General features: G+C 48.9%; 1 protein-coding gene across 2 annotated transcripts in view; it reads left to right on the top strand.

The window, feature by feature from the left end:
- The window catches only part of nbeal1 (neurobeachin-like 1), a 384,125-nt gene that overhangs the window by 288,422 nt on the left and 82,958 nt on the right, over nucleotides 1-12,745 (top strand). For both annotated transcript variants that reach the window (XM_072481723.1, XM_072481715.1), the window contains 4 exons: nucleotides 1,478-1,566; nucleotides 10,498-11,115; nucleotides 11,663-11,829; nucleotides 12,143-12,302. In XM_072481723.1, the coding sequence (XP_072337824.1) occupies nucleotides 1,478-1,566; nucleotides 10,498-11,115; nucleotides 11,663-11,829; nucleotides 12,143-12,302 (1,034 nt within the window). The remainder of the gene's footprint in view (nucleotides 1-1,477; nucleotides 1,567-10,497; nucleotides 11,116-11,662; nucleotides 11,830-12,142; nucleotides 12,303-12,745) is intronic.

Genomic DNA, 12,745 nt, shown 5'->3' with positions numbered 1-12,745 from the left:
GAATATTCTGCTCCCTGGTACTGCCAATGCATTTATGCAAAAGAGACAGTCAGATTACCTTATTGTACAGTGAATAGACACTACCTATCATGCCCCAACCAGCAGGGTGGGAGCACATGTCCCCAAGCCTCAGCCAGTGCTGCTCTTGAATATACTGCATGGTGGCACAGTGGTAAGCACTTCTACCTCATAGTGCCAGAGACCCGGGTTCAATTCTAAACTCCGGCGACTGTGTGGAGTCTGCACATTTTCCCCGTGTCTGCATGAATTTCCTCCGGGTGCTCAGGTTTCCTCCCGCAGTCCAAAGATGTGCTGGTTAAGTGGATTGGCCATGCTAAATTGCCCCTGTGTCCACAGGTTAGGTGGGGTTATGGGGTTGGGCTGGGGATGGGCCGAGGTAGGGTGCTCTTTTGGGGGGGGGATCGATGCAGACTTGATGGGCTGAATGGCCCCCTTCTGCACTCCAGGGTTCTATAACATATGTAAGGGACGCCTTGTTCATTGGTGCTGAATACATGTCCTAATGCTATGTGCTTTTACAGACATAAAACATATGAATTAGGAGCAGGAGTAGGCTATTTGGCTCCTCCAGCCTGCTCCGCCATTCCTTCAGATCATGGCCGAGCTGATTGCGGCTCCAAAGCCACATTCCACCTCTCCCTCCATATCCTTTGACTCCCTTGTTAGTCAAAAATCTACCTCGGCCTTAAAATAATTCATTCGCCCTTCCTCCACCGCTCTCTGCGGAAGAGAGTTCCAGAGATTCACAGCCCCCTGAGAGAAACCAATGTTTTCTAATCTCTGTCAACCCCATATTTTTTTAACTGTGTCCCCTGGTTCTAGTCTCTCCCACAAGGGGAAACACCTCTCCGCATTCACCCTGTCAAGTTCCCTCTGGGTCTTGCATGTTTCAATAAGATCAACTCTCATTCTTCTAAACTCTGATTGATAAAGACCCAGCCTGTCCAACCTTTCCTTACGAGATAACGTTCTTCCCCCAATGCCAGGTATCAGTCCTCATGTCCTTGAGCATTTGTCTGCCCTTTGTGTTAACTTGGTCAAGTTGACAGGCCATTTTTGCCAGTCCTGACAGGGAGGATGGGCAGCAAACCTGACTCCAGACCTCTGCCTGTTATGCAGGAATTAACTATTAAATGGGGAGCGAGACACATCTTGAATCATCCATCAGGCATTTCCACCTTACCTTCTGACAAGTATGTCCTCTGCTGAAGTCAATGGTCTATTCACTGTATCTGGGAATTTCCTAATGTGGAGGCAGGTTCAATTGTGGCACTAGAGAGGGAACTGAGAAAGAAGAATTTGCGGGGAGAAGGCAGGAGGTGCATTGTTCATTTGGAGAGCTGGCATAGACACGATGAGCTGACTGATAGCGTACTGTGCTTTAACACATCTATGGATACACAAAATGAAATTGGTTATAATACTGTATGTTTTTCTCTTGTCCCATCTGTTTCAGATTCTGTGGTGAATTATAAAGATCTAATGGCCGTTGTTCACCTGGTGCATAAAGCAGAAATCAGCGTGAGGCTTGCAGTTTGCCGAAAGGTCAGTCTTTCCGTTCTATTGATGATTCACACTTCCTTTGAGGTTAATGAAATAAACTATCTGCATCTGAAAAAAGTGACCTGGGTGTATTTGTTTTCACACAGCGGTGGCAGAGTATCTGTCCTGATTCAGTCGACCTTTCTAAGCTCAAACCATTCCCATGACTATTGCATTCCTCATTAATGAATTATGCATACTGTGGAACTATGTTTGAGACTTCCCGTAGTGTTAACAAACTGTGTGCAAAGGCAATTGAGTTGCATGTTATTTAGCCGGGCAGTGAGAGGCCAGGTAAATGTATGTATGTATGTATATGGGCGAATCCAGAGTAAACCAGGTGTCATGAGTCAGATGAGTTGGAAACTGAAGTTGAAGAGAGATAACGCGTTGTGTCAAAGAAAGAGAACTTGCCTTTTTTTAAAAACAGCGATAATGAAAGAGAGGGAAAGAAAGTAGAAACTTCTAACTTTTTAACCTGCAAATCGTGGAAAAGTTACAGCACAGAAGGTAGCCATTTGGCCCATCTTGTCCATGCTAGCCCAAGGACATCCAGTTTCCCTTTCTAATCCCAACCTCCTGCACCCGGTCCATAGCCTTGTAGCTTACAGTACTTAAGGTGCAGATCCAGGTACGTTTTAACAGAGTATAGGGTCTCTGCCTCCACCACCAACTTGGGCAGCAAATTCCAGACTCCCACTACCCTCTGCGTAAAAGACGTTCTTCCTCATGTCCTCTCTACACCTTCTGCCAACATGTTCTCCTAACACTTTAGGAGAGGAAAAGAAAAGGAAGAAGGGATGAGGAATCACCCACTGGAGTTAAAGCAGGAAGGAAATTAAGAAAGCTGCTTCAGGCACTTTGGGCCGAGAAACAGAGTCAGCATGGCTTTGTGAAGGGTAGGTCATGCCTCACAAACCTTATTGAGTTCTTTGAGAAGGTGACTGAACAGGTAGATGAGGGTAGAGCAGTTGATGTGGTGTATATGGATTTCAGCAAAGCGTTTGATAAGGTTCCCCACGGTAGGCTATTGCAGAAAATACGGAGGCTGGGGATTGAGGGTGATTTAGAGATGTGGATCAGAAATTGGCTAGCTGAAAGAAGACAGAGGGTGGTGGTTGATGGGAAATGTTCAGAATGGAGTACAGTCACAAGTGGAGTACCACAAGGATCTGTTCTGGGGCCGTTGCTGTTTGTCATTTTTATCAATGACCTAGAGGAAGGCGCAGAAGGGTGGGTGAGTAAATTTGCAGACGATACTAAAGTCGGTGGTGTTGTCGACAGTGTGGAAGGATGTAGCAGGTTACAGAGGGATATAGATAAGCTGCAGAGCTGGGCTGAGAGGTGGCAAATGGAGTTTAATGTAGAGAAGTGTGAGGTGATTCACTTTGGAAGGAATAACAGGAATGCGGAATATTTGGCTAATGGTAAAGTTCTTGAAAGTGTGGATGAGCAGAGGGATCTAGGTGTCCATGTACATAGATCCCTGAAAGTTGCCACCCAGGTTGATAGGGTTGTGAAGAAGGCCTATGGAGTGTTGGCCTTTATTGGTAGAGGGATTGAGTTCCGGAGTCGGGAGGTCATGTTGCAGCTGTACAGAACTCTGGTACGGCCGCATTTGGAGTATTGCGTGCAGTTCTGGTCACCGCATTATAGGAAGGACATGGGGAGGCTTTGGAGCGGGTGCAGAGGAGATTTACCAGGATGTTGCCTGGTATGGAGGGAAAATCTTATGAGGAAAGGCTGATGGACTTGAGGTTGTTTTCGTTGGAGAGAAGAAGGTTAAGAGGAGACTTAATAGAGGCATACAAAATGATCAGGGGGTTGGATAGGGTGGACAGTGAGAGCCTTCTCCCGCGGATGGAAATGGCTGGCACGAGGGGACATAACTTTAAACTGAGGGGTAATAGATATAGAACAGAAGTCAGAGGTAGGTTCTTTACGCAAAGAGTAGTGAGGCCGTGGAATGCCCTACCTGCTACAGTAGTGAACTCACCAACATTGAGGGCATTTAAAAGTTTATTGGATAAACATATGGATGATAATGGCATAGTGTAGGTTAGATGGCTTTTGTTTCGGTGCAACATCGTGGGCCGAAGGGCCTGTACTGCGCTGTATCGTTCTATGTTCTATATTCTGCCACTGCTTTTGAAGTACTAAAACCAATGATGGCTACTGTGACCTAAGGAAGAGGATAGACCTGGAGCAAAGATGAGGATTTTTGCCTTGTCACTACTCACTGTCTGGGGAAGGTGTGAAGATTGTGCCTGTTTGTATGATTTTATTTAAATAGAATACACCAGGTGACATGTCTAGATGAAAAAGCAGAAGGAATATTGTAATGTCCAATTTTTACCTTTATCCTTTGATGATGTACCTGAAATTGCACAGATTGAGAGCGGTCGAATTGCTCTGAGCACTTTGCATGCTGGGACAAGTCAGCTATTTTCTATCCCTACCTCAGATATACCTGCCATAATTCATCCTCCACTCAATCTAGCAACAAGAACAAATAGGTTCTGACATTTCCCCCCCCCCCCCCCCACCCTCAAAGCTGACATGGCTTGCGGTGGGAAGTTGACCCATTAACCTGATTGTGAGACCCGAGGTGGGATGTTGAATATCATGCCAGCTAGGATGTTGGGGTCATGCCCGGAGTAGATGGGGACAGTCTCCAGACCGTAAAAACATAAGAAATAGGAGTAAGGGTCTTCCGGTGGCGGCCATGAAGTGAACAGTCGCACATTTGGTAGCTCCTGCTCAAGGTGGATATTTTTGGACCTTTCCCCATTCATAGGGTGGAAGTTGGATGAAAAAAGGTGTAGGAGTGCCAGGAGAAAGTGAGAAAGTGTGGCTGGTGGATGGATCCACAGGCCAGAAGTGGGTCGAAAAGAAGTTGGTGGAGCAGGAGAACCTTCGTGCGCCACAGGCCAAGATGGCTGAGGGTAAAGGGCTGTCCTGCCCACCCAGTGGTCAGCGGAGAAGCTAGTGGACTTATTAAATGAAAAGTTCAGTCAGCAGAGAAGGGAAGCCCATGTAGACCTAGCCAGGGTGATAGAGCCACTTAAAGCAGAGATTGACTGTGTGGAGCAGAAGCTGGAGTCCTCGGGTCAGGCGACCCAGAAAGTGGAGGAGACAGTGGGGGAGCACGAGGAGCAGCTCGCCTCGTTAGTGGCCGAGATGGGAGTGATGTGGGAGACCCAAAAGCGGCTGAAGGAGAAGGTGGAGTATATGGAGAACTGCTCCAGAAGGCAGAATGTGTGGATTGTGGGGATGCCCAAAGGCATTAATGGCATAGGCAAAGGCATAAATAACGGGTCAAAGCTGCCCTCTTCATGAAGAGGGTGAACTTTGGAGTGCTGTACCCGGCCCACTTCTGGGTGACTTTCCAGAATCGGAAGTGCTATTTTGGTACACCAGAAGAGGGACAATGGACTGGCAGGAGAAGGAGGACAATGAACTTTTGCGGAGATGGTTTCTTTTGGTGGTTGCTGGAGAGCTTTTTCTCCTTTGAAATGTTTGTTTGGGCTTGGTGGCGGCATGCTTGGGGAGCAGCAAGGGTGAGTGCACCTTTTATTGTTTCTTGAGGGAGTGCGAATGTGGGCGGAGGGGAATCAGTGGGAGGTAGGAGGCTTGGGGGCATTTGGCGGGGGCTGCCAGGCTAGCTGGGCAGCTAGATAACGGGAGCACAGTGGGGGGCGGTCAGTTGGTTGGTGCAGGGGTGGGGGATAGGGTTGTTGTATTGGGGAGGATGGGGATTGCTGACAAGGGTGTGGTTGTTGTGGCGCAGTGGGAAAGGGAGTGATGACGGTGGACATCCGAGGGTGGGTCTGGAGGGTCGCGTGGCCGGGGGCGGGCCCAAAAAAGGATATGGTTGATTGCAGGGGAGGGGGGTGGCAGGGAGCCCCCCAACCAGGCTGGTCACAAGGGGCTGAATGGGCCGGTCAAATGGTCACGTGTGTTCATGCACCTGAGGAGTCACGCGGCACGGTAGCACAGTGGGTAGCACTGTAGATTCACAGCGCCAGGGACCCGGGTTCGATTCCCAGCTCGGGTCACTGTCTGTGTGGTGTCTGCAAGTTCTCCCCGTGTCTGCGTGGTTTCCTCCGTGTGCCCCGGTTTCCTCCCACAAAGTCCTGAAAGATGTGCTGTTAGGTGAATTGGACATTCTGAATTCTCCCTCAGTGTACCCAAATGGCGCCGGAGTGTGGCAACTGGAGGATTTTCGCAGTAATTTCATTGCAGTGTTAATGCAAGCCTACTTGTGACACTAATGACATTTTTTATTATCATTATTAGAAGGTGGACGAGGCTTTTTTTTTTTTACAAGAGACACATTTAAAGATAGGGGATCAGACAAGGTTGAGGAAAGGATGGGTAGGGCAGGTGTTTCATTCAGGACTGGACATGAGGATGAGGGGGCTGCTGGTAAACAACGGGTGGTGTTTAAGGTAGGGAACATTGTGGCAGGTTCGTGATGGTGAGTGGGAAGCTGGAGGGGATGCTGATGGCTTGCTGAAGGGGTTCATGGAGCGGATGGGGTGAGTGAACCCGTGGAGATTTGGGAGGCCGAGGGCGAAGGAGTTTGTGTACTTTTCCCATGTGCACAGGGTGTACTCGTGGATTGACTTTTTTGTGGTGGACAAGGCGGGAGTGGTCGACTCTGTATTCAGCGATTGTGGTTTCAGACCACGCGCCACACTGGCAGATGAGGCGATGTGCGAGTGGGTGAGGGCTGCCATCCGGGGCTATGTGGAACTCAGTGATACAGGGGAGGTCTCGGCCGCCACGCTGTGGGAGGCACTGACGGCAGTGATTAAGTGTGGGGGTTATTTCGATTCAGGCACACAGGGAAATGGTGGAACGAGCAGAGATGGCAAGGTTGGTGGAAGAGATTCTGTGTGTATACAGGCAGGAATTACTCTGAGGCCCCGGATTCAGGGCTGTTGAAGGAGAGGCAACAGCTCCAGATGGAGTTTGGGCTGGTGTCCACAGGGAAGGCAGTAGGGGAGTTGTGGAGTGCCAGAGGAGCAGTGTATGAGTACGGGGAGAAGGCAAGCAGGCTGCTAGCCCATCAACTTAGGAAACAGGAGGCGGTGAGGGAGATTGGTAGAGTAAAGGACGGGAACAGAAGGGTGGTACTGGACCCGATGTGAGTGAATGGGGTGTTTGAGGAATTTTATAGGAGGCTATATGAGTCGGAGCCCCCGGGCCGGGGGGGGTGGGAATGCGGCGGTTCCTGGAAGGATTGGAGTTTCATAAGGTTGACGAGGACCTTGTGGAGGGACTGGGAGCCCCCATTGGGTTGAGGGAGATGATGGAGAGTATGGAGGCAATGCAGGCAGGGAAATAGGAGTACGAGTTTTATAAAAAATTTGGAGGGGATCTGGGGCCGCTGCTGGTGAGGGCATATATCGAGGCTAGGGAGAGGGGCGAGGTATCTCCTACACTATTGCAGGAGTTCATCTCTCTGATACTGAAGAAAGATAAGGATCCGGAGCGGTGCGGATCCTACTGTCCGATATCGGTGTTAAAATGGGATACAAAGTTGTTGGCGAAGGTGTTGGCTTCGCGAATTGAGGACTGTGGGGATGATAGGTGAGTACCAAACAGGGTTTGTGCAGGGGAGGCAGTTGTCAGCAAATGTGAGGAGGTTACTTGATGTGATTATGATGCCCCCAGAAGGGCAGGAAGTGGAGGTGGCAGTGGCGATGGATGCGGAGAAGGCTTTTGACCGGGTGGAATGGGAATACCGGTGGGAGGTGTTGGGATGGTTTGGGCTTGGGCAGGGGTTTATAGACTGGGTTTAGTTGCTGTATAAGGTGGCAGTAGCAAGTGTGTGGACAAACCGGGTCAGTTCGGGATTTTTCGGGCTGCACCGTGGGACAAGGCAGGGGCGCCCGCTCTCCCCGCTGCTTTTTGCCTTGGCGATAAAGCCATTGGCAATGGGTGGGTGGTCAAGCACAGGGTTTTTCTGTATGCTGATGACCTCTTGCTATATATTTCAGATCCATTGGGATCATTGGCAGAATTATGGGGATTTTGGAGGATTTTGGCCGGTTTTCTAGATACAAGCTGAATATGGGAAAGAGCGAGGTGTTCCCGATTGAGACCAGAGGGCAGGAGAGGAGGTTGGGGGGAGCTGCCGTTCAAGTTGGTGGGGGCGAGTTTTAGATACCTGGGCATCCAGGTGGCGTGGGGTTGGGCACAGCTGCAAAAGTTAAATTTGCCTTGTTTGGTGGAGCAGATGAAGGGGGATTTTAGGAGGAATGCTGCCATTGTCGCTGGAGGGGCGGGTGGAGACAGTAAAGATGGCGGTGCTGCCAAGGTTCTTGTTTGTATTTCAAAATCTCTCGATCTTCATTCCAAAGTCATTCTTTAAAAATGTCAATGCGAGGGCAGCACGGTGGCGCAGTGGTTAGCACTGCTGTCTCACGGCACCGAGGTCCCAGGTTCGATCCCGGCTCTGGGTCACTGTCCGTGTGGAGTTTGCACATTCCTGCTGTGTTTGCGTGGGTTTCGCCCCCACAACCCAAAGATGTGCAAGGTAGATGGATTGGCCACGCTAAATTGCCCCTTAATTGGACAAAATGAATTGGGTACTCTAAATTTTTTTTTTTTTAATATGTCAATGCATTGATCTCGGGGTTTCTGTGGGCAGGGAAGATCCCCCTGGGTCAAGAGGGTGTTTTGGGAGCGGGAAAGAGAAGGGGAGAGTTGGCATTGCCGAATATAATTAATTACTACTGGGCGGCTAATATCGCTATGGCTAGGAAATGGGTAGTGGGGGAGAGGTCCATATGGGGGCAGATGGAGGCGGCTTCATGCCGTGGGGATCGAGTTTAGGGGCATTGTTGACGGCGCTTCTGCCGTTCTCGTCGGCCAAGTACTCCGTGAGCTCGGTGGTGGTGGCAGCCTTGAGGATATGGGGGCAGCACTTGAGACTGGAGGGTGCCTCAGTAAAGGCACCGATTTGTGATAACCATAGGTTTGCACCCGGGCGGCTGGATGTGAGTTTTCTGTGGTGCGGCAAGTGGGAATTGAGCGGTTTGGGGATCTGTTTGTAGGGGGCAGCTTTGCGAAATTAGAGGACCTCTAGAAGGAATATGAGCTGCCCAGCGGGAATGGTTTTAGGTACTGACAGAACCTGGATTTCGTGCGGAGGGAGGTGCAGTCCTTTCCCTGGTTGCTGCCCTTGGGGCTGTAGGATAAGGTGCTGTTGAGGTAGGGAGAACTGGAGGGTAAGATGTCCGAGGTTGACAAGGAGCTGACGGACTGGGAGCGAGCCGCGATAGGAGATGTGAAACGGACGTGGGAGGAGGAGCTGATTTGGGGGGGGGAGGAGGCGGGGGGGGGGGGGTGCGGGTTTGGAGGAGACCGTGGGTCCTCGTCATGTGTAAGGCTCAGCCTTCTTCAGTTTAAAATAGTTCACAGGGCATTTATGACGATGGTGAGGATGAGTGGGTTCTTTGAGGGAGTAGAAGAAATATGTGGACGGTGCGCGGGGAGGTCCATGAACCATGTCCATATGTTTTGGACATGTCTGAAACTGAGGGGGTTCTGGCAGGGGTTCGCAGCCATAATGTCCGAGGTGTTGAGGGTGAAGGTGTTCCCGAGTCCACACCTGGCGATATTTCGTGTGTTGGGACACCCGGGAGTCCATGGGGCCAGAGAGGCCAATGTTCTGGCCTTTGCCGACCTGGTAGCCCGGAGACTGATTTTGTTTGGGTGGAGGGACTCAGGGCCACCGAAAGCACGGGTGTGGCTGAGTGACTGCTGGAATTCCTGAGGCTGGAGAAGGTCAAGTTCGTCTTGAGAGGGTTAGTTGATGGGTTTATCCGGATGTGGAAGCGATTCATTGACTTCTTTAAGGAGGATTGAGGTATCAGCAGGGGGGAAGGGGAGGAAAAAGGCGTGAAAAACTGGGGAGGCAGGACCAGAGTGGGGGGGAAGGGCAGGGTGCTTCCCTGTACCAGTACCAGCCTCCCTGAACAGGCACCAGAATGTGGCGACTAGGGGCTTTTCACAGTAACTTCATTTGAAGCTACTTGTGACAATAAACTATTTTCATTTCACTTCATTTCAATGCCTTTTAACCGACTTGCAATTCCTTGTCCCTTTTGTGCAGCCCAGACTTTATGCAGAAACTCACACCTGCAAAAGGCCATTAAGAGGCAAATAAAGGAACAATAGGACTATCCTGTCCATCACATCGTCTGCCAGACGCAGCAGCACCAGCCCCTGCTTGGAACACTCCCACGATTGGCCAGAGTGGGTCGCTGTCAATCAATTGATCAGGGCTCCATCCCCCTGATCGGTCACGTCCAATCAGGGGCTGCCAATCGATTTTGGTGTGGCCACTCTGGGCAATTGTGGGAGTGTTCCAAGCAGGGGCTGGTGCCGCTGCGACTGGGAGACGATGTGATGGACTGGATAGTCCTATTCCTTTATTTGCCTTTTAATGGCCTTTTGCAGATGTGAGTTTCTGCATAAAGTCTGGGTTGCAATTTGTGTATTTGCAGGCTGCAGCTTGTCTGTTTTCAAGCTTGGCTGAATTTCCCATCACTCTTTGCGGGAGGCCATTTTAGATGGCCACAGGTTATAGTTGGTCACTTTGGTTAACTGTAGATATGGTTGAAAAAAGAGACGTGTTGAAGCATTTTACTTTGCAAGAATACCGATGTAAGTAGAAAACATTTGCATTGGAGTGTCCTGATGAGTGCAAGGCGTGGAGCTTTGACTTGTCACTTTTGTTTTCAATAACACTCAAGTTCTGAGCTCCCTCACGACTATTTGTTTAACCATACAGACCTTGATGAGTAAGCAGTAAGAAAAGTAACATCAGTTTCAGAAGATCAATAAACTACACTTTCAAAAATACCTGCTCTATGTTGGTGTGTGTAAGTAACGTTTCTTTCTCCCAAATTGGATTAGATTTATCGCCACTTGCAGTCCCAGCAGGATGCAGCCCAGCAGATAGCGAAGCAGACCAGTTGGCAAGAAACATTTGTGAGGTTATTTTTGAAGGAGAATGCTGAGAGCAAGGAGAGCACTGGCGTGGACAATTTGAACAACAGTTTGGAGTTTAGTAAACAAGCTGATCCCCAGCTTGGGATGGGAACCGGTGCAGAGCAGTTAAGCACCACAGAAGTGTTGAAAATGCGAGACGATAAACTGTCAGAGGGTGATACGGTGGACAACGTGCCCTTGAACAAATTATTTGAGAACAGAAGCTTTGACTCTTCTGAGATGTTTTTAGATGACGGGGCCTCCACTGATAGTGCCCTCACTGAAAGCTTGGTGGAAAATCAGGCTCAGTCAACGGAATGGCCTCCGAGGGGAAGAAGTCTAACATTGGACCTGTCGAGCACGGCCTCTTATGAAATGGGTGACGTTGAAAGCCAAACACCTGGTAGCATTGCCAGCACCCCATCCCCATTGGAGACGCCCAGGCACTTCTCTGGTGGGCAGTTTGATAAGGAACCTGGCACCACCGATGAGTCAAGTTACACGGATGATACCTCAATCTACGAAGTCTCTGCAAGTGGAGAGGTAATTTGTTAAATTATTTTTGTGCCATTTTGGTTGGGATTTAAAAAAATAGATCAATTAATGTTAACGGGACTAAATGGAATAAAACAAACTTATTAAATGAAACTAGTGATGCCTATGTTACAGGATGTTGGTCTCTGATTTGGAAACTTGACCTCCATTTCAACTGACCTTCAGACTGAGAGCTTTACCCAAAGGGAGGTGATACCAAACATGATCAGGCCATCACTTCTGAAGCACCGGGTATTAATCCTGATGGACACCTGGCCCAATTGTGGCAATTCCCAACTAATACACTATTATCTCCCTTAATAATATGATGAAAATGTGTTTGATTGGAGTCAATTATTATTAGGTTGGGCTTGTGAAATAGTTTATTGAAATACAACATTGAGTCCATTTCATACTGCTGATTCTGGCTCTATAGCTGGAGTCCGTAATCAATACGTTAAAGACTTGCTAATGTGACCTCAAGCATTCTACCACTTAGTGAAGCTAACCTAATTTAAATTGACTTGCTTATAGAAATTGGCTTTCTTTCTTTTAGGAAGAGCTAAGTCGGATTCTAATGGATATCCTCCTTTGTATCATGTGGCGTGGCCTGGATGGGTCAGATGACGCTGCCTGGGTCGAACGAGGACAGGTCTTCTCAGCGCTGACCAAGTTAGGAACGGCAAATGAACTACTTTCTCCATCTGATGAAATTAAACTGAAGTACGGTTTGCATGTAATGGGGTAATTTCCTTCATCCTGCTGAAGCTCCAAAACTACTCTTAGTAATTAAACATTTTATAATCTAGCCTGTCTTTGTAGTGCAACATTGATAGCTATTTGGAAAGCTGTTTATAATGTCAGTTTGGGATGCCATAAAAGCTGTCCTGGGTAAGATTTAGAGAGGTGCGGGGGAGGTGGGGTGGAGCGGAGAACCCTTCACACTGGAGAATCTGATTCATCATTATTAAGAGGATCAAGGGAGACCAGGATGCAGCTGAGACAACCTTCTGATGAAAATTGTCTTCTTTTTCAGTCTTCTTGAGAAGATATTGGAGTGGGCTGTGACTGACAACAGAGAGGCAACAGCAGTTGCCCTTCCGGTTCACACTGAGAATGCAGTGAGATTGCTGCATATTGTTCAGGACTTCCTCCAGGCTGAGGGGCTGGTGAATCCTGCGTTGTGGACTGACAAGGTACTTAACTATGCCTGCTGCAGCATTTAGCCCGTCCCCAGTGCAATACTTGGGTCATTTCCCCTCTTACCTTTTTAGGTGTCCCCGAATCATGCAGAATTGTACATAAAGTTGGACACACAACAACCTGCTGCCAAATCTCTCCATGCTATTTAACAACTGACTCGTGAAGCATCACATAGGTTGCCTGACTTGTTCTCACATAGGTTGGCAGACGACACAGCTGACATTGTGATCACATTTGCAGCTCTGTACCCGATCACGCTGTAGATCAACACGTTGATATTGCCAGCATGTGGTGAGACTGCACGGGTCATGTCAAAGTTATAAACAGAGCTGAAAGACGTCAAAGCCTGGCTGCTGCCTGCCATGCAAACACAGGGCAGCAAGGCGCAATACTCCAGCTGATGCTTATAAATCTAAGGATACCATGCGTCTTCCTT

The sequence above is a fragment of the Scyliorhinus torazame genome, chromosome 2 (genome assembly GCF_047496885.1).
Source record: "Scyliorhinus torazame isolate Kashiwa2021f chromosome 2, sScyTor2.1, whole genome shotgun sequence".
Classification (NCBI taxonomy): Eukaryota; Metazoa; Chordata; class Chondrichthyes; order Carcharhiniformes; family Scyliorhinidae; genus Scyliorhinus; species Scyliorhinus torazame.
This window is presented reverse-complemented; position numbering and strand designations above follow the sequence as displayed.